At 38.2% G+C, this 21896-nt stretch overlaps 1 protein-coding gene across 3 annotated transcripts in view; it reads right to left on the bottom strand.

Annotated features, from left to right (window-relative positions):
- The window catches only part of MCC (MCC regulator of WNT signaling pathway), a 411658-nt gene that overhangs the window by 325022 nt on the left and 64740 nt on the right, over window positions 1–21896 (bottom strand). For all 3 annotated transcript variants that reach the window (XM_046665743.1, XM_046665741.1, XM_046665742.1), the window contains exon 2: window positions 14813–15060. In XM_046665743.1, the coding sequence (XP_046521699.1) occupies window positions 14813–15060 (248 nt within the window). The remainder of the gene's footprint in view (window positions 1–14812; window positions 15061–21896) is intronic.

Raw genomic sequence — 21896 nt, 5'->3', positions numbered from 1 at the left:
TCTGTATGACTCCACTCATATGAGGAATTTAAAAATGTGGACAAAGAGAACAGATTAGTGGCTACCAAGGGAAAGGTGGGGTGGGGGGTGGGCACAAAGGGTGAAATGGTGCACCTACAACACAAATGACAAACATTAATCTACAACTGAAATCACACAAGATTGTAACCTATCATTAACTCAATAAAAAAAAAAGGAAAAAAAGAAAAACCATCTTGGAGATTGGAATTCTAAGTTCTTGTTAATATAGCAAGCAGAAAAGAGGAAAGAACACTGCAGTGTGAACTAGTAGAAAAACAATTAAACTAGGAGCCAGGAGAGTTCCAGTTTGGTCCCAGCCATGCCACCAACTAACTCTGTGACCTGATCACTATTACTTAATTCTCCAGGTTTCCATTTCCTCATCTATATGACATGGAGGGTGAAATTAGATGATATTTAACAGACCCTCTGGGCTGTAACACTGTAATTCAAGGGCAAAATTTCATCAAAGTACTTTAAATCTTAAGTCAGATAAATCAAAGAAAAACACAAATATCAAAAGAGAAATCTGACATGGTAATTTCTTTGCATTAAAATTTATCTGGAACTGAATGATATGCATCCATAAAATGAGAGCTAAATAAATACACAAGGTATCAGATTAAATTCTGCTTCCACGTAGAAGCAAAAATATTTTTTCTGTAGATAGCCAACTTAAATGGATCCTTGGAAACCATATGCAATTCTTCCAAAACAACCATAAAAATTTAACTGATTTAAACATTTACTAAAGTCCTTTCGTTTGCGTTCTCCAGTGAACTTGCAGTGGTCTTACAAGAGGTAAAACAGGAAGCAAAATAAGCCTTCCTGAGCCCTTTGTGATTATAACGTTGAGTGACAGATTCTCTAGAATGAACAATGGACAATGAAATAGTCTGGCCAAACTAAACACTTTCTGTGAGCAGACTGCGCCTTTATCTCAGCCAAGTAATCATTTTTATCCCATGAAAAATATCTAAAATCATGCCAAATTGTATCACTGCCACTGAAATTGGAATGGCTTCAACATCCCATAAAAACAGTGACACTTAATGAATTGCTTCAGTGAAATCATGCTGGAGAGAAAACAGATGAACAATTTTATTGTCTTACATGTGGTTCAAAAGATAGGATCAACACAGGTAATCACTGGTGTCCTTCATGCCAGGACTACCACCTGAGGTAAGCACACCTGGATTCCCATGAACTTGTTGGTTTATGCTGACTAAAGTGAAGTGATTAATGCCACTGGGAAGCAGGCTAAAATAATATATGCAAAAGGAGCAGCACCAAATAGCTTGAAGCACACCGATAGAAGACGAAATCACAAAGTGAGACAGAACCAGTTTGCACACCTTGAGACACCATATTACAAGAATTTAGACCATGACAGAACAGTGTATTGAATTCCATGAGGTCTAACCTACAAAAGAAATCTAAAATATTTAATGTCTCAAGAAATACCTGAGAATCCAGTAATCTTATACACGCTTGCTTGGAAGTTTAAAAAAGAAATACACCAGGGGGTCAGCCCTGTAGCCGAGTGGTTAAGTTCCCGAGCTCTGCTTCAGCGGCCCAGGGTTTTGCCGGTTCGAATCCTGGGCGCAGACATGGCACCGCTCATCAAGCCATGCTGAGGAGGCATGCCACAACTAGAAGGACCCATAACTAAAAATACACAAGTATGTACCTGGGGGCTTTGGGAGAAAAAGGAAAAATAAAATCTTTAAAAAAAAAAGAAAAGAAATACACCATAGTTTTTTCCTTCTTACATTGTCCTTTAGTTCTTCTTTCTGTCTGCAGTGACTGCAGAATGGAGGGATCATAGCCAAGGTATCACAGATAGAATTGGACATCTTAAGTGAGGTATTTAAAGTTCACACCAAGAAAAGCCAAATACAGGCAAAGAACTGAAGTTCAAATATACCCGATACAGGAACATTTTCACTCTGACAGATAAATAACATCCGTCTGACTTGACTATTCTCACCGTCTCAGATGACATCAAAGTCACTTTTTATCTTTGGTCTTCTTAGCTGTTTTGTACTTATTTTTTAACATCTGGGTTCAATGATCCGATAACCTGTAACACCTCAAACAGCCAGTGAGGACACGGCTTGGTGGTGGTCACGGGAGAGGTGGTTTGCAATATCCTTTCCCATTCCCCTGTTCAGAAGATCTCAGCCTTTTCATGGCGAACGTCATGACTTCTCAGGCTAAACCTAAACAGATTTCCTCTCTATTTTAGTGTTTCATATTTTCCCTGGGTTAGGAAAAAGGAAAATGTTTTGTTTTAATGGGTGCTGCTGATCTGCAGGTTACTAAATCTGTGAGATATATTAAGGACATGATCATGTTATATGCTTATTTATGCTCATAATTTGAAAGTGAGATTGGCCACATATAAATGGCCGGTAGATAATCAAGATGTTTCTGGGTTAACACATTTTCACTGCAGGATCACTTCCCCATAGATGCTGAGTTGGGGCTTCTCTCTCTCTCTCTTTTTTTTTTAAGTATCAAAGCCATTGCAATAGCCACTCTAGAAAATTTCTTTGCAGGTGATCTTAACACTGTTTGGGCAGCCTTAGATCCTCTTTACTCCTTGACCCTGATGGGCTCTGTAAATTACTATCTGGTATCAGAGTGACTATCAGTTCAACTGTCAAGTGCCCTGAAGAGCCCAGGAAGACACACTAGAAGAGACAGAAGCTCCGAGGTTCACGCTTGTAAAGGGGTCGTTGAACACAGTGCTTCTTGGTCTTTTCCACCAAAGGACCCCAAAGGCAGAGGAGAGTCAAAGAAGCCTGGGGTATAGACAGAATTACCTCCAAGCCAGAGGATTCTTGGAAGTCTCATGTGCTATGTGGAAAATTCATTTGAATTTTGAATTCTACTCCACATATATCAGCATTTGCTTTCATACAATTTTTTTAAAAAAATTTACCAAGCTATAGAACTTTTCCTTCAAATAATCTGTTAAATTTATGCTTGAGAAGATAACACCATGTTTGTCTTGGGGATTTTAGAAACCACCTTCAATCCCCCACCACTTCTATGCTCTCCCCAAATGTTCACATAACTCAGTATGAGGCGCAGGGACATTTCATTTAATGACAGGTTAAATACTTTCTCATGAACTCTTCTCTAACTCATTACCAACTAGGTGTGTTTCCTTATTTCTACATCCTTTGAATTCCTTCCAGTTCTCTAAGATCAGCTTAGGATTTATTTTTTTCCAAGTCTTCTCTGGTTTCTCTGTCCAACAATATTTCCTTTCTCCTCTCTTTTAGCACATCTTGTTTGCCTCACACATTCTTCACTTGATCATATATAATCCTGTACTACATCTATTTGTATCTTTTGTCTTTTTTTCCAACTTTATTGAGATATCATTGACACAGAACATATGTAACTTTAAGGTGTGCAAAGTATGATTTGATACACATACACTTTGCGAAATTATTACCAAAATAAAGTTAGTTAACACCTCCATTCTCTCACATTTTTACCTATTTTGCGCATGTGTGATGATAACATTTAAGATCTACTCTCTTAAAAACTTTCAAGTATATAATACAGTAGAGTTAATTATAGTCACCCTGCTGTATATTAGATCCCAGAACATAGTTATCCTATAGCTGAAGTTTGTACCCTTTGGCCAGCATCTCTCCATTTCCCCTACGTCCTAGCCCCTAGCAACCATCATTCTACTCTATTTCTTTGAGTTCAGCTTTCTTAGATTCCACATATGAGAACATACAGTATCTGTCTTTCTCTGTCTGACTTATTTCACTTAGCATAATGCCCTCAAGGTCCGTCCATGTTGCAAATGGCAGGATTTCCTTTGTTCTCATGACTGAATAATATTCCACTGTATATATATATACTACATTTCTTTATCCATTCATCCATTGATGAACACTTACACTGTTTCCATGTCTTGGCTATTGTGAATAATGCTGAGATGAACATGAGAGTGCAGGTATCTCTTTGAGATAGCAATTTCATTTCCTTCAGATATATATACGGAAGTGGGATTTCTGGATCATATAGTAATCCTATTTTTAATTTTTTGAGGAACCTCCATACTGTTTTCTATAGTGGCTGCACCAATTTATATTCTTACCAGCAACGCAGAGGGGTTCCCTTTTCTCCACATCTTCGTCAATACTTGTTATCTCTTGTCTTTTTGATGATAGCCATTCTAACAGGTATGAGGTGATATCTCATTGTGGTTTTGATTTGCATTTCCCTGATGATTAGTGATGTCGACATCTCTTTATGTACTTGTTGGCTGTTTGTATGTCTTCTTTGGAAAAATGTCTATTCAAGTCCTCTGCCCATTTTTTAACTGGATTTTGTTGTTGTTGTTATTGAGTTGTATGAGTTCCTTATACATTTTGGATATTAACCCCCAATCAGATAGATAGCTTGCAAATATTTCCTCCCATTCCATAGGCTACCCTTCCATTTTGCTGATTGTTTCTTTTGCTATGCAGAAGCTTTTTAGTTCAATATAGTCCACTTACTTATTTTTTGCTTGTGCTTTTTGTGTCATATCCAAAAAATCATGGCCAAGACCAAAGTCAAGGAACTTTTGCCTATGTTTTCTTCTAGTAGTTTTACAATTTCAGGCCTTACATTTAATCTTTAATCCAGAGCCAGTCGTGATGGCCTAGTGGTTAAAGTTGGGCACTCACTGCTTCGGCGGCCCGAGTTTGTTTCCCAGTTGCAGAACCAGAACCCCTGTCTGTCAGTTGCTATGCTATGGTGGTGGCTCACAAAGAAGAATGACTTACAACTAGGATATACAACAATGCACTGGGGCTTTGAGGAGGAAAAAAAGTTATCAAGTCTTTAATCCATTTCAAGTTAATTTTTGTGAGTGATGTAAGATAGGGGTTCAATTTCATTTTTCTGCATGTGTTTATCCAGTTTTCCCAGCACCATTTATTGAAGAGACTATCCTTTCCCCATTGAGTATTCTTGGCTCCTTTGTCAAATATTAGTTGACTGTATATGGGTCAGTTTATGTCTGGGCTCTCAATTCTGTTCCATTAGTCTCTGTGTCTGTTTTTATGCCAATACCATACTGGTTTGATTACTATAGCTTTCCAATAGAGCTTGAAATCAGGAAGTGCGATGCCTCCAGCTTTGTTCTTCTTTTTTAGGATTGCTTTGGCTATTTGGGGTCTTTTTGTGGTTACATGTGAATTTTAGGATTTGTTTTTCTATTTCTGTGAAAAATGCCACTGGAATTTTGATAGGGACTGCATTGAATCTATAGATGGCTTTGGGTCTTTTGTCTTGATTCATATTCAGAATAATTTCAAAAACTTCTTAAGGGTAATTTCCTATGTGTATCACTTATCTACTGCTACATAACAAGCCATCACAAAACCTCGTGACTTAAAACAGCAACAATCCCTTTTTTCTTGTGATTCTAGAGTCAACAATTTGGGCTGGGCTCATGCGGGCAGTATTCTGTTTTATCTCATCCAGGATCACTAAGGCGACTGGCAGTCATCTGGTAGCTCAGCTGGGGCTGGAGGGACTAACGTGCACGCTCATGTATCGGGGGCCTTGATACTAGCTATTGGCGGGGCCTTGCATCATTTGTTAGTCTAGCCCAGACTTTCTTTCATGGTTGCAGGAATATTCCAAGAGGTGAAGCAGGAAGCTGCAAGGCATTTTGAAGCCTTGGCCCAGAACTTGCACAATTTCACTTTTGCCACATTCTGTTGGTCAAAATAGACCACAAGGCCACCAGAGATTCAAGGAGTGGGGAAAAAGACTATCTCTTGATAAGAAAAGCTGAAAAATCTTGTAGCCATATTTTTGAGCCAAGCACACTATGCCTTCTCCTTCTGTCAATTTAACAGCAAGTATCACAGTGAAGGCAACTATTGGATACTAGCTGAAATGAACTCAATGTTCTGGTGCTTTTATTACACCCACCTTGAGTCAACCATAGGATAAGAAAAGATTTGAAGGAAAAAATTAAGCTTGATAAGATTGATCTATAACTCATTACTTGGACTCATTTTCTTTTTAAAAATTGCCTAGATCCAAACACACATGTTTTATTTTAAAGGAATAGCTGTACCTCAAAGAAAAAGGCACATGCTTTGAAGGCTGACAATAAATCAACAGTTACTATATCTGAGACTAGGTACTGTGAATACTAAAAAGCTTTGCTCATTGATATATTCATTTATTGATCAAACGTTCATTCAGTGCTTGCCATGTATCAGACTCTGAGGTATTTGCCAAGGATGCATAATCTAGTAGAGAAGAGGGATATACAAATGGATAATTGTAACATATGATGGTTCATAATTACAATGATAGATATATGCACAGAACATAGAAACACATTAAAAAATAAAATTCATTAAAAAAATTTGCAATTGGTTGTGTGACAAGACACACATGGATCTCCTAGTTGCTAAATAGGTATGTGTACATATCAGTTTTATGTAGTGTCATTAAAGCCTTTTGAGGATTGCAAGAGTACATATTCAAAGAAAAGGAAGGAGGCAAGATGTACATTACAGGACCATGTGGTGGACATCTGTTCTTTTTGCCTGTCCAGCATCCACTCTCTCTTCTTCTGTTGACAGCACCTTGATTCCCTGTCCCCTTTCTTCATTCTCAGTCCATATGATCTGGATAGAGACAACTTCACCCCCCCGTTACAGGTTGAATGTGTGATTCAGGCCTGGCCAATCAGACCACTGCATTCTTCTGGTCAGAGGAACTTGTTCAGGGATAGGTATACGACACAAGAAGACCCAGTGAGACCAATTTTCAGGACTTTTGTGTATCTACTGTGAAGAGAAGATCACTCTTTTCTCTTCTGGTTACTCAACAGAATGGGTGCAAGCCCGAGGCTGCTGGATGCCCAAGGAGTAGGAGAATAAAGCCAATTCTGAAGGAAGTGGTTGAGACATGGAGGGAAGAAGACTGATGGCATTTGAGCCTCTGGATCCATCCATGATAGATCTAACTGCTAGAATTCTCCAATACATTCACATTCATATCCTCTTTCTCTCTCTCGTTTCCTCCTCCCTCCCTCTTCCTCTTTCTCTCTCTCTTTTCCTTTGAAGTATTAGTGTTGGGTGTTTGCCAATTGTCACTAAAAAGCTCTAACTAATATAGTACAGAAAGAGGAAAACTCAAGAAGTAGATCTGAGGAGTGTGTATCAATAAGAAGGCTAGCATCCTTGAAGATAGGGGTCCATGAGCGGAAGTAATGGGGAACAAATGGGATAAGATAGGATGAGCCCACTGGATGGTATGAAGTCATGATATCCAAAAGACTTCAGAGATGACATAGTAGAATCTACTAAGTAGAAAAAAGAGAAAGTGCATTTTACCATGAGTACACACATTAAAAATATTAGGAAGTCATAGCAGCATCAACTGAAATCAGGCAGAAGGAATAGTTAGGAGGAAACTGCACTGATAGGGAAGATGGGGAGGAAGACTCAGATCTGGACCATGGCAGTGCCAATCTGAGAAGTATAAACAGACAAATGAATACGGATTAGGGACTGCTAGAGGACAGGAAGGACAATGATGAATATAAAGAGATACAAGTGAACTAAGTTAATCCAAGAACTGACCAAGTCTACCCAAACTAAATCTAAAGAACAATCTACTGACAGTTGCTTGATAGTATTCTCAGTATGCAATTAAAGAGCGTAAAATAGGACCTACTACTTAAAGACTTTAGAAGGCTACTCTAATTACCAATTCAAGAGTAGAATAAATGAAATAAACATATTGTTTACCACATGACACAGGGCTTCGAGTATGTAAAACAACAACAACAACAAACAAACATCCTGAAACATTGAATTGAGGCTAAAAACAGTTGTGACTTTAGTCTGGTTTTATGCTAGCTGGATAGTATTTTAAACAATGAATCACTCTCATGAGTGATTTTATTTAAAATGCTCTCTGTTAATTATTAATTGCTCACCCAGGGCTGATAGGGACTTAAAACACTTCTGATTTGCTTTACTCACCAGCCAGAACCCTACATACCACGGCCAATCCAATGTCTTCTTGTCTCACTTAATTTAACCTGTTTTAAGGGTTTGGAAAGATATTTACATCAGAGGAAAAAATCAACAATATTTAAGAGTAACATTCATTCCAGAAAACTGGAATATGTCAGGACTAGACAGGTTTTGTATATATTAAATAATTGTGGTTTTAATTCTTTTTAAAGCAAGATACTAAACTACAATTCAGAAGGCTGGTTATTTGTTTCTTTAAATCTGCCAAAGAATCAGGATATCTCCTTACATTTCCTCCCTCGGGCTTGTGGGGTTTGGAGTCCTTCCTGTCTAAACCATATATTCTTTGATCTGAGTTTTTGCTTTGAGTTCCTGTTAAAGAAAACATTTGCTATTACTTTCTCTGAGAAACATCAGTACTTTATATGTTCCTTTTGGACCACAGGGGCATTATCAGAGCAGTAAGGAAGGCTACACTTCAGATGGGACAAAAAGACCATCACAGAAAGGCCAATAAAGCATCTTTGAAGGTATAGGTTATTGGACACTGTGCCCGGTGTTCTAATCTTAGCATAAATTAAATTTAGTTGTATTAATTAGCAGATTTTAATGTCTGCTGTCTTAAACAATGTTTTAAAACCATGGGGATTTGATTTCAAATAAGTTCTTGGGCTCTCTGAGGCCTGACCAAAGGAAGAAAAACAAGTGTCCCCAAAGATCTGAAAAGCACAGACTTGTAACACCACATTAGGCAAGCTCGAAGGCATATATGGGCTCTCCTCGGGCAATCCAGTGTTTTTTTCAAGGGTCATCATCCTGAAGCACTACCTCTTTCACATAATTCACACATTTGACACAAGTATGTGGGAAAAATGTGTAAAGTTTACAGTTTGGTTGAAGTAAAAATCTGTTTATTTAAAAGGGCACATTTAAATAAAAGCTCTGTTGGAATTGCTAACATACAGAAATACCTAACACTAGGGATTTTTTTAAACTCTAGAGTCTTTCCTAAACACAAAGAAAATTTTTAAAATGTTAAATCACAAATTTTTTTTTTGAGGAATATTAGCCCTGAGCTAACATCTGCCACCAATCCTCCTGTTTTTGCTGAGGAAGACTGGCCCTGAGCTAACATCCGTGCCCATCTTACTCCACTTTATATGTGGGATGCCTGCCACAGCATGGCTTGACAAGCAGTATGTAGGTCCACACCCAGGATCCAAACTGGCGAACCCCAGTCGACGAAGCAGAACATGCGAACTTAACCACTGCACCACTGGGCCAGCCTCCACAATTTTTTAAATATGTCTTAAACTTTCTAAATTTAAATTTTAAAATGAAAAATTGTTAAATCACAAATTTTTAAAATGAAAATTACAAATGATTGTATTGAATTTAGATTATTTGTTTTCCATTGGTTAATTAGGCAGCATACACAAAACCTCGTAACTCTTTTGGTATAATGTATGCTGTCACTTTGCTGCCAAAGAGATGGGCTTAATCTAATAGGAATTGTTCTCAAATCCCTCCTCAAGACCCTGGGGACCATGTATCTGTAATTTCTGGGAGTGGCCTCTGGATGGCAGTGGTTTTTTTTTTTGAATATTTTTTTTTTGGTGAGGAAGATTGGCCCTGAGCTAACAACTGTTGCCAATCTTCCTTTTTTTGCTTGAGGAAGATTGTTGCTGAGCTAATATCTGTGCCAATCTTCCTCTATTTTATATGTGGGACGCCACAATAGCATGGCTTGATGAGTAGTGTGTAGGCCCATGTCTGGAATCCAATCCCATGAACCATGGGCTGCTGAAATGGAGTGTGTGGACTTAACCACTATACCACTGGGCTGGCCCCCAAGGCAATGTTCTTTTTAGTTTGCTTCTTGGTCATCGAGACAAAGTTTTTCTAAGTAAAAGTTGCAGGGGACTCAAAGAATCATCTCTTTCAATAAGCAGCTTCTTAGTGTTCTCAATTCCTTAGTAGCTGTGTGGCTTAGAGCAAGTCACTTAACTTCTCTGACTCTCAGTGTCCTCCTCTATATAAGGAGGATTCTATTCTAAACTTGGAAGGTAGTTGCAAGGATTAGATAATTATAATAACACTATTATTTATTGAAAACTTAACATGAACAGGTACTGTATAAGAGTTTTACAAGTAATATCTCACTAAGTCCTTCCAACCACCCTATAATGCAGATATTACTACTCTATCTTTAGAGGTAAGAAAACTGAAGATCAGGATAATCAGGAGTGTGGCCTAAGTCCCATGGCAACTCCGTGGTAAATGTAGGGTTTATCTTTCTAGCATATAATGTAAGTAAAGTGCCCAGCAAATTGCCTTGTGCATAGTAAATATTAATAATTTTTAACCATTTTTATTATTGTTATTACCACAACTATTAAATTTTATGTAAGATGTAAAAATTTTAAAATATTATTTCCAAGATGACTTAAATTAGGTATAAAAATCTACTATGACCTAGTTGTTCAGATATCTTAACTTTCCCCCAAAGTATATTTGAGCAAAGAATGCAAGGCCAAAGAGGATTTGTAAATAAAAATTTATGGTCAATTAAATGTGAAAAATGCTATATATTTTATTCTTATCCTGGAGAGTCAGAAGAAATATTAGCATATTAAAGCTTCTGAGATGTTTTGCAGTAAAGAAAACCATTAATCCAGTTTAACCCAAAGTTTTCAAATATATTTGCAAAGGAATTCTTTCTTCATGTAATATTTATGACCATCCTTTGAAATCAGTATTCTGTGGAAAATATTTGGGAAAAATGAATCCATCGAAATTCCTCTTCCAAGTTGAGGATGCAATGTTTTGACAAGTCTTCTTCTGCCAACTCGACTCCCTGCTACAGATGTGCTGTGAAATGTCAGGGCTGACAATAAAGTCTTTCTGACACTTGACTGTTAAACCTAAGTTTTTCTTAGGCTTTTCTTACAACAGTACAACATTCTTTCTACTCTGCATATCACAGTCCCAGGTAAAATCCCAACCCTTTTCTGAAATTCCTGCTCACAGTGTTTCTTAGATCTCCTTACAGACCTTATCTTCTGTACCTTTCAATGAGTTCTAAAGTCTCGGTGGCTCTAAACCTTATTGCTATTTAATTTGGCACGTGCTTATGACTCCACAATTAAATTGTAAGTTCCTTAGTGTCTGGAATCATGCATTGCACTTCCACGTATCCCTAAAAGAGCACAAACACAGCAGATTGCTCATTCATTCATTCATTCATTCGTTCAACAAATACTCACTGAGCATCGCCCATGTGCCAGGCACTGTTCTAAGTGCTGGAGTACAGCAGCACCCCAGCAAGATCATCAGTACTCTAGTGGAACTTCTCTTGTACTGAGGGAGATAGATAAACAAGTCTTCAAGTAAGTACAGAATATAACGTCAGATAAGAATAAGTGGTATGAAGCAATAAGGGCATGTGAAAGAGTGAATGAGGAGAAGTTACGTCAGTTTGGAAAGGCTTCTTTAAAGAGAGAATATTTAAGCTAAAACCTGAATAATAGGGAAGAGCTAGCCACGCATTGAGAAGGTTAGAAAGAAGAGTGTTCTAGATCAGCGGAAAGAACCAGGGCAAAGGCTGGAGGATGGCTGAATTTGCTAAGTTAGAGGACTAGCAGGAAGGCCAGTGTGGCTGGAGCACGCACAATAAATCAAGGGATCAGTACGGTCCCTTAGAGTGGTGGGTATAGGCCAGACTGTGGCAAGGAACTTGGACTTTATTTTAGGTGATATGGAAGCCATGGAGCATTGTAGACATGGGAATGACCTAAGCATGTTTTCATTAAGTTAAAAGACCACTCTGACAACAGAGTAAAGAATGAAATGTAGGGGATCAAGGGAGGAATCAAGGAGGCCAATTATAGGCTGTTTTAGTAATCAAGGCAAGACATGATGGTGATTTAGAAAAGGGTGGTAGCCGGAGAGCAAAGGAAGTAGACAGATTCTGGATGAACTTTGGCAAAAGAGACAACGGGACTTGCTGGTTTGAGCAAACCTGTGGATAGTGATATTTCTTAGATGAGGGTGTCTGGGAGAGGAATGACTGTGTGGAAGGGTGGAGAAGATTATCGAAAATCCTTTTTGACCATGTTAAGGTTGAGTCTGTAAGATATCCAGGAATATGTGTCAATTTTACCAGATTCTGGAGCTCATAGGAAAGGGCAGGGCTAGATATATACATTCGGGAGTCACTGTACAGAAATAACATTTAAAACCATGGGACCACATGAGATCATCTAGGAGAGAATGTAACTCCAAGGCACCTCTAAATCTGGAAGTGGTACAGGAAAAGAAGAGTAAAAAAAAAAAGAGAGAGAGAGAGAGAGACTGAGAAAAGGAAGCCAAAACGGTAGAATGTGGACCATGGGGTGTTGAGAAGTCCAAGCGACTAAACAGCAGCTGGAATGAGGGAGTAGTTAGCGGAGTCAGATGCCAAAGACAAACTCTTCACAAAGTTTTGCTGTGAAGAGGAGCAGAGAAGCGGGGCAGTAGTTAGAAGGGACACAGAGTCAGGAAAGGACTTCCCTGGATCCCAAGATGGGAGACACTAGAGTTTATCTGGATAGAGCCGGAAGGAAAAATTAATGATGTAGACAAGAGAGGGACTAATTGAACATATAATTCTTTGTTCAATTATTGTAGATTTTTAAATGTATTTGATTCATATTAGACTGAATAGGAGGCTGTTTGCCAACATATGAGTTGTAATTGTGACCATCTCTGGGAAATAAAACTGGGTGTAATAGTAATAACAATATTCACTTAACTTGTATTTCATGCTTATTATGTGCCAGACATTGTTTTATATGCTTTACATATATATTAGCTTCTGTATTCCTCCAAATAACAATAATTGTTCTCATGTTACACTTGGTGAGGAAACTGAGACACAGAGAGGTTAAAGTAACTTGCCTAGTGTCGTGTAATAAGTGACAGACCCAGGATTCACACTCAAATAATGTGACTCTGAAGCCTTAACTACCAGGATAACCTGGTCAAAGGTTTCACATCTGCTGGCATTTCCTCAGTTCATGACACGTTTTGTGGTTCACCTCCTCTCAGTACTCTTCTTTCTCCAAGGGTACACAGTTCCAGAAAACGAGGAAAGGGACTTGTTCTTCAACCCTTTCTCTTGTTGGGGCCATCTTAGGAGATGGTCAAACCAATCAGATGTGGGCAGCAATTCTATTAAACGTGTTCCTTTTAGCATATTTATAAACATACACTACTCATAAAATACAGTTTTCGACACTATAGTTTTTTTTCCCATAAAAATATTTCTTCTATATACACATTTGATGCACATGTATATATTTTAATGGCTGTAGGGTATTCAGTTGTTGGACGACAGCACAATTCACCTAACCCTTCAAATATGTTTGTGTGTGTGCTTATGTATTTATATAAGAAGTCCATGTTCTTAGCAGAAAAGTCAGAAAATACAGCTTAGCAAAAAGAATTCCACTCCTTTGTTCCATTTAATAAATATTACTGAGTGTCCATTTTATATCACACAACCATTACAAATCATACCACACACATACCCACAGGAGAAAGCGAGAGAGGGAGGAGAGATATGTAAGCAGTAATTATCATTTCTGAATGGTGAGATATTAAGGGTGATTTTAATTTTTTTCTGCTTGCCTTTTTTCCCTTATTTTTCTATAATGAGCATATGTTACTTTAATACTTGGAAAAATGTTATTTCAAAAGTTAAATATTTCTATTATGCTGAGAGCACATGCATTACCAGACATCTGATTTGAATCCATTAAGAGAGTAAGGCATGGGGGCATACATGGACATTTTATTATTTGAATTACTCAATAATAATGTTCCCAATTATTCCACTGCCAGGAGCATTGTTCAGGATGTGTGTGTGTATGTGTGTGTGTGTTGTGGGGCACTACATAATTATCTATGATAATTATGTATATATTAGTATATATTTAACAATAATGGACAATTAACATGGAAATTTGCTTCTTATCACTAGATCTACCTAAGCAAAGAAACAGAAAGAGAGATCCAGGACACATTTTCAAGGAAAAAAACTCCCCAAAGTATAGGTAGAAAATTTAGATATTTTTCTCTGTCCCAGTGTTCCGGCTATCCCATTTAGACGCCTCTTTTCTTTTCTTTTCAATCTTTTATTGTGAAAAATTACAAACATACTAAATATATGTATATTTGAATGCTCAAAAATATGTACAATAAACCCCATGTTCCCACCACCCAGCTTTAATAATTATCAACATTTTTAAGAATTTCTTTTCCAATTGCTTGTCTTGCATTAGTAGGACACAATAATACTTATAAACAGGAAAACTATGTTTGTAGAAAAGTTTTTAAATATTAAATAAAAAAGGAATGGTTTTTAAAAACCTCACTGCATAGAACTGCACTAAATTGTGAGAGGTCCCCAAGTAGTTTCTAAGGCCTGCTGATGCAGTCACCACCTTTCCAGACCAATTTGCCCTTTCCTTTCCAACAGCTAGTTGAATGCATTATTACACTTGGAAAATGGAAGAATTAAAATAAGGAAAGCAGTAAACCAGGAACTGTGAAGCTATAGGACAGAACTGGGGGAAACAGCGAGCACTCACCCAGGCTAAGTATGGCCAAGAAGACAGCCCAGAGACAAGCAGCACCAGGCTGGGCAGGCCACTCTCCTGTACAGAGGTCGCAAAGGAGGGCTAGCGGAGCACTATCAAACTTCACCTGGTTGTACCTACCTAAACTGTTGTCACTGCTCGTGGGCCAGGAGGCAATTCTATCCCTCAGGTGCTTCTTTTTACAGGAGTTGTCTGACTTCTCAGAAAGGCCTACTTCCTCCTTCCTAATTTCTCGGACGAGCTGCATGCGGCATCTTGTAAAATCCTGAAAGGAAATCTTCCCATTTTCATCTGCGCCCAGTTGGTTCATGATCTCAGCCACAGACTCTTCCATATTCAGTTGACGACAAACCATCAACAAGTCATTTCTACGGAAGGGGTTGAACAGAGGAAAACTCGTTAGGAGAGACATTTGCGCTAGATAAAGCGATTAATGAAGAAGAAAGAAAGGAGTATCTCTTGAATATATCTACACATAGTAAACCTATTTCCAATTTTCTCATTGCTTCTAGAAAAGTGTAAGTGTGCAAAAAGATCTGTTTCATCAGGGTTATTCTAGACAAGAACGCTATTATTATTTGGAAGAGTGAGTCTATTTTAAATCCTTTGTTCTCTTTTTCTTCCTGCCTCCACGCCCTTCCCTCCTTTTCTTTCTTTTGAAATCGATGGAGCACCTGTAGAGTATAGCACTGTAATCTCACCCTAAGATAAAGTTTCAGAACACAGAAAAGCTATTGTTTCTACTCTTGGCAGAGTTTAAAATCTAGTCAAGTTGTAAAAGAGCCACACAGATTTTTAACAAGCTCGGTTTTCAGCTTTCTGGACCAATCAGCTCATTTGAGTACGTCTTTAAAAATGTTATTTAATCTTGACTTTCACGACTCAGTGTTTGTCTACCTCTGGTTATTCAGGATTTTCTTTGAGTATTTTCCACCTTCCCATCAGCAATTAGTAAGCCCTAAGACTTAGAGCAGGGATCAAAATCCCAAATGTCTTCCAGGACTAGGACATAACATAAATGTGTGAAGGGGGTGGATCTAAGACAAAAGGGATTGGTGGAGTCCGTGGCTGGACTAAAGAAGTACATCCGGCCTACAGTTTCTCAAGTTAAAAAAAGAAAAAGAATAAAAAAGGAACAAGAAGAAGAACAACACTATGCTGGCCAAGAACATTTAATTGGAGGACATCATTTGACCCCTGACATATAAGTCTTGTTCTTTTCTCTCGTTCTAAGCTCCTTGGTGAAACATTTTGTTCATATAGTTCTAACTGTACATCTCAATAAAGGTTAAAGGATTACAACACTGAAGCCCTGGGAAAGACATTAGGAACTATTCCATGGTCACAAACAAAGGTAATTAGTGTCCCTGTCTCAACATACCACTAAAGTCCAATCGTCTTGAGAACATGACCAATCTGATGTTTGCTGATACCTGAAACCTAACAGTGAAAATTAAGACCAACACCTCTCTTCCTCTCACCCTTCACAAATTCCTTCTCCTGGTCAATGTTACTGTGATCTCCCCAAGTTCCCCAGGCTCATAGAATTGTAGATATTTTTAATATTTTTTCATTCACTCCATCTTACCCCTAATTTCCCCCACCCTGGTCCCCAGTGTCCCATTTATCATCAAATTTCTGTTGGTCCTGCCCCTGAAATGCTTTTATATTTACTCTTAATTGTGTTTTCCAAATGTACAACACTCTCCAAGACCTTCTCAATTTATACTCAGCGTATTACACTAACTTGTTTAGCTGGTCACCCTGCTTCCATATGCCATCCATTTTCATGTTTCATAAATAATTTTTACATACAGCTATGTTTTATTTTATCTTGTGTGCATGTGTATGTCTATGTACATATGTATATTATATATATGCCTATGTGTATATATTTATATTTTTTATTTGTAAGGTAGATGTATAGGTGGATGAACAAATAAATATACACATACAAGTGGGCATGGTAGGGGTCGGGCCGTGGCTGAGTGGTTAAGTTCATGTGCTCTGCTTCGGCAGCCCAGGGTTTCGCCAGTGCGGATTCTGGGCGCAGACCTAGCACCACTCATCAGGCCATGCTGAGGCGGCATGCCCTATAGCACAACTAGAAGGACCTACTGGGGGGCTTTGGTGGGTGGGGGGAGAGGAGGAGGAGAAGGGGGAGGAGAAGGAGAAGAAGATTGGCAGCAGATGTTCGCTCAGGTGCCAATCTTTAAAAAAAACTAAAAAAAGAAGTGGGGATGGTAGATTAAATTATTAGTCCTAATTTTTCATTCTCCTATAGTAGTGTTATATATCCTTACCCTTGTCTTGCCCTCAGGATCAAGGACATTCATGGTAAGTGTGTCCTTCCCCATCCCTTAACTTCAGGTTTGACATCTAACTTGCTTTGGCCCCTGGGATGTTAGCAGATATGTGTTTATTTAGTTGGGCTTGTCCTCTTCCGCTTCTGCAATCATTATGAGAAAAACAAACCATCGTAGCTATTAACCCACTAGGCTGGGCCCCATAATGAGCCACTTCAGCCGACCTGTGGACCTGTAGCCTAAGAAGAGCCACTCTAGCTGACCTTAAGATGTAAAATTCTTATCGTTTACGACAATGAGATTTTGTGATTATTCCTCGGCAATATCTAACTGATACACTGAAATAATTTTTAAAAAATGCATTCATATGCTTATCTTTTTTGCCCTTCCCTGAATACAACCTGTCTGATATTCAGCTGGATTCATCCAAGACATTGGGATGATTACAACTGCTAAATCAGGAATACAAACAGAAAGAAAGGGCCATGTTCAGAGTCTACATTCTAAAATAAAATTTTCTTTTTTATATTTTTAGATAATAATCTTAAAAATTAGGCTTGGTGGGAGACAAAGAAGTTTTATAAAATCCAAAAGTTCACATACTAAGATGTTAACACTAATATTTTCTGAATGGTAGGAATATAGTGTTTTCATTTTCTTATTTTTGCCTATTTTTATTGGTAACTTTCTACAATGTACTACACTACTTTCATAAATTGCTATGTCATTTTTTTGGTTTTAAAAACGAGCATAGGGGCCAGCCCCATGGCCGAGTGGCTAAGTTTGCACGCTCCGCTTTGGCGGCCCAGGGTTTCACCGGTTCGAATCCTGGGTGCGAACATGGCACCGCTCATCGGGCCATGCTAAGGCAGCATCCCACATGCCACAACTGGAAGGACCCACAACTAAAAATACACAACTATGTACCAGGGGGCTTTGGGGAGAAAAAGGAGAAATGAAATCTTTAAAAAATAAAATAAAAAAATTAAAATGAGGATAATAATAGCTCCTATCTTATAGAGTTGTTCTGAGGGTAAATGAGATAACTCATGTAAAGCACTTAACATAGTTCCTGGCACATATTAAGGAGTCAATAAATAGTAGCCATTATTATGATTATTTTATAATTATTGATCATAGATCTTTCACAATGCCCAAGTTTCATGGTTAAGACTTTAGTAATTAAGCACAAACTGCTCAGGGGAGAAGAATGCTTACTGAACTGAACTGACCGCCTCCCTAAGTGGAGCAATCTGTCTGCAGAGGCCAGCCCTTCCTCCCCGCCTGTGGGCCATGTATGAATGCTGGGCACCCTCCTGAGAAACCCAGTTCTGCCCAGGCTTGAGCAGTCCCATTCTACAAAAAGCAGCTCGGAGAAAAGATCTGTGTTCTAGAAACGCCAACTCAGAGGAGAATGCGTAATGCTGCATTTTCATTTAAAAGGTCTGAGCCATTGAAAGGCTAATATAAAAGATCAAAAACAACATACATTGCATTCTACTAAATTAGTTCTGATTGTAATCTTTAAATAGAAGTGCTAGTTTCTAAAAATGAAATTAAAGCTAAATTCTTTCAGCATAGAGATATAGAACCAGCAATAACAACTAACAAACCTGCAGGAGAAGTGCTATTATCCCCATTTTACAGATTAAGATATGAAGGCTGAGAGAGTCACAGAGCTAATATACAGCAGAGCCAGGAATCAAAATCAAATCAGTGTGATTCCACAGCTCTTACCCTTTCCATTCTACCATTCACCACCTTGGATGTCAATCATATCAAATTTTGACCTGTGAACACACATAAGGATGGCACTAATATAAGCAGCTTGATTATCAATGGTCATTAATTAACAATACTTTCATATTAAACCAGAAAGACTACATAGATCTATATATGTGTTACCCTTCTATGTTAAACATGGATGAAAACAATACGTTACATTTTGTTATCAACAAGATGAGAAAACAAATTTACAAGAGAGAAAAAAAATTCCAAAAGCTCTCCTTTACATACCAAGAGCTAAGCCTAGAGAACCTGGATCACAAAGTTTTACTATGAGCCATTGTATCAGCTTGTTTAAAATGGCCCTCAATGAATTACACTCCTCTGTGACCAGGCCTCTTTTGCCATACCTCCCATCAAGGGGTGGAGCCGATTTCCCTGCCCTTGAATCTAGGCTGGCCTTGTGACTTGCTTGATCAATGGAATGTGACAGATTTAACATTCTAGGATTTCTGAGCACAGGCCTTAAGATGCCTTGTAGCTTCCACTTTGAGCTCAAACTTTTCCAACTCCATGCAGTCCTTGTAGCCCACTCAGGCCCACAAGTGGTCTCTTCCTTCTGCCAGCATTTAGCCCCTGCACCATTCATTCAGTGACTATACGTAGCTTTGTGACAACTTTTGGATTATTGTACTAACTTTCATTTCTCTCCTTCTCTTTTTTTTTCTTTTATTATTTTCACACACTCAAGTCTTACCATTCCAACCTGACCACAAGCTCCTGGAAGTCAGTGTTGACCATGCATCAATCTCTCTCGAGATCTATGCAGCACTCAGCACATCACCGTGTACACAGCAGATCTCCATCACATCTGTTTTGATGGACTGATTCATAAACTTTCAGAAGTTAAAAATGACTACTCTTTTAAGGGGGTCCCCACTTTATTTGATATTTTCCAACATATACCTCTCTGTATTCTCCCACAGAAGGCAGCATACAGGATGCTCAGTAAGTATGAATGACCAGTGGACACCATAAAAACAACCACTACCCCCTTGTAGCCTTAGTGACAGAGCAGCATGACAGTTTCTCTGCCCTAGGTCAGGAACGCTTCTCAGAGGAAGAGACACTAAGCTGCAGTTGTTCAAAACTGCGATGGCAGAGTGGAGAACTATTTCAGTAGCAATAACATCACCACATAAGGCAGCGGCCTTAAAAAAAAAAGAAACAACCAAACTTTTGTATATTATTCCAGAAAATACATACATTTATTGTAGAAAATGTAGACAAGCAAAAAGAAGAAAACAGAAACTACATACAATCCCTCTACTCTGCAATAACCACAGGGAACATTTTGGTTAACTTCACAAAATTTTGGTGAACATTTTTCCCTCTAAATAAATAAATATCCTCTAAATAATTTTTTTCCTTTCATCACTGTGACAACTGTTCTAAAAGGTGTTTCACATTTATTCATATTCATATCCATATATCTTATCTTCAGAGGATATCACCGTGAGGCAAGAAAGAAATAGATTCCAGTTTATAGCAGAGGAACTAGCCAAGTCAGGTAATATTTAGTTCTGTAAAGAACACCAATCACCAGGCAGCAAAATTAAAATATGACTGAAGATCGATGCTTCCAGGTCTAAACTGCGTACTTTCACAATGCACAGCTATTACTTTCTGTATATAAAAGCCTTTTTGTCTCTTGGCTATTCTTCTTCCTTTAACTTATAAAGAAATTGAGTAGGAAGTGAAAATTCAATGAAGCTATTTATCATTCAGCAAAATTCACAGCCCAACATTGGGACTAGATAATGGGAAAGATGGGCTTAGGTCTCTCAGGCTCAGAGGCAGAGAAAAACATCATTCTTCTCCACAATGATACTAAATCCCAAACCCAGATGGAATGAGGGCTATGCAAAAGCAATCATTACTTTGAGTAAGAGGTTAGATGCTTCTGTTCACAATTCTCAACAGACACCTTTGGAACAGGTAGGTGTGCCAGTAATAGCTGTTTATGAAAGAACTCAAAAAAAGTCTAAAAGTTCATTTTGCCCCAACTCTTCAATTTGAGTCACACAAAAATGTAATTTAGAAGTCTAATTTCTGTTCCATAAATATTTAAAGTGTGAAAAATCGTACGTCATAAAAAAACAGGCTTCTAGTCTATAGTTGGTAATTTCTGAGTACAGCTGTTGGCTGGAGCAAATGCATTTGCCTTTCATCATTGCTTCTGAGTAAAATAATTAAAGTGGAGAACAAAACAAATAATAAGCAAATAAACTCATAGTTAAGATAAAAGGAGAAGAGGTTATCAAAGATAAGGGATTTCAACAAATGTCAGAAAGACATAAAAGAGATGGGAGCAGCTGGCTGATGACACAGGTGCTTAAAAATCCTTGCCTAGAATATGCAGCAAGGGAGCTGCAGAGGCAGTGGCAAAACCCTGAATGTTCTGGGTTGACAGTTGGCAGTATGATGAATGGCGAGAATGAGAAGTGGCACTGACAACACCGGGGCTCTCCTTACCTTTCATAGCATGGAATAAAGAGATACTGTTCAAAGTTGACAAATCAGATACAAAGGTATAAGCTCGTATGGAAGAAATGATCAGGAGAACTAAAAGCACAAATGGTAAAAAGAAACTGCCTGGGGAGTGGGCTTGGGCGTGGAGAGGGAGGCAGGGCAGGAACCGGTGTTTTGCCACAAGCTCTTCTGTACCATATTGTTTTTACCATGTGCGTGAAATGTTTTGATAAAAGTAATGTTTCCAAATTAAAAAAAAAAGTCAGTCATTAATTTAATTTGAGGTATGACAGACAAAAGATTAGTATGAAATATATAACAAATTCCTACACTGCAATAAGGTAAAGAAAATAACCCAATCGAAAAATGGGCAAATGATGTGAGCAGAAAATAGCCAATAAAGATGTGAAAAGATTCTCAACCTCAATAAACAGAAGGAAAATGCAAATTAAAACAAACAATGGATACCATTTTAATACCTACAGGATTGGCAAAAATGTTGGTCTTACAATACCAAATGCTGATGAGGAAGCAGAAACTTTGACATGGTGTTGGTGGAAGAGACACTGGTACTGCCTCTTTAGAAAGGTCTTTGGCAACATCTAAAAAGTAGAGTTAAGCACACTCTTCAACCAGAAATG

This window comes from Equus quagga, chromosome 7, assembly GCF_021613505.1.
Source record: "Equus quagga isolate Etosha38 chromosome 7, UCLA_HA_Equagga_1.0, whole genome shotgun sequence".
Classification (NCBI taxonomy): Eukaryota; Metazoa; Chordata; class Mammalia; order Perissodactyla; family Equidae; genus Equus; species Equus quagga.
This window is presented reverse-complemented; position numbering and strand designations above follow the sequence as displayed.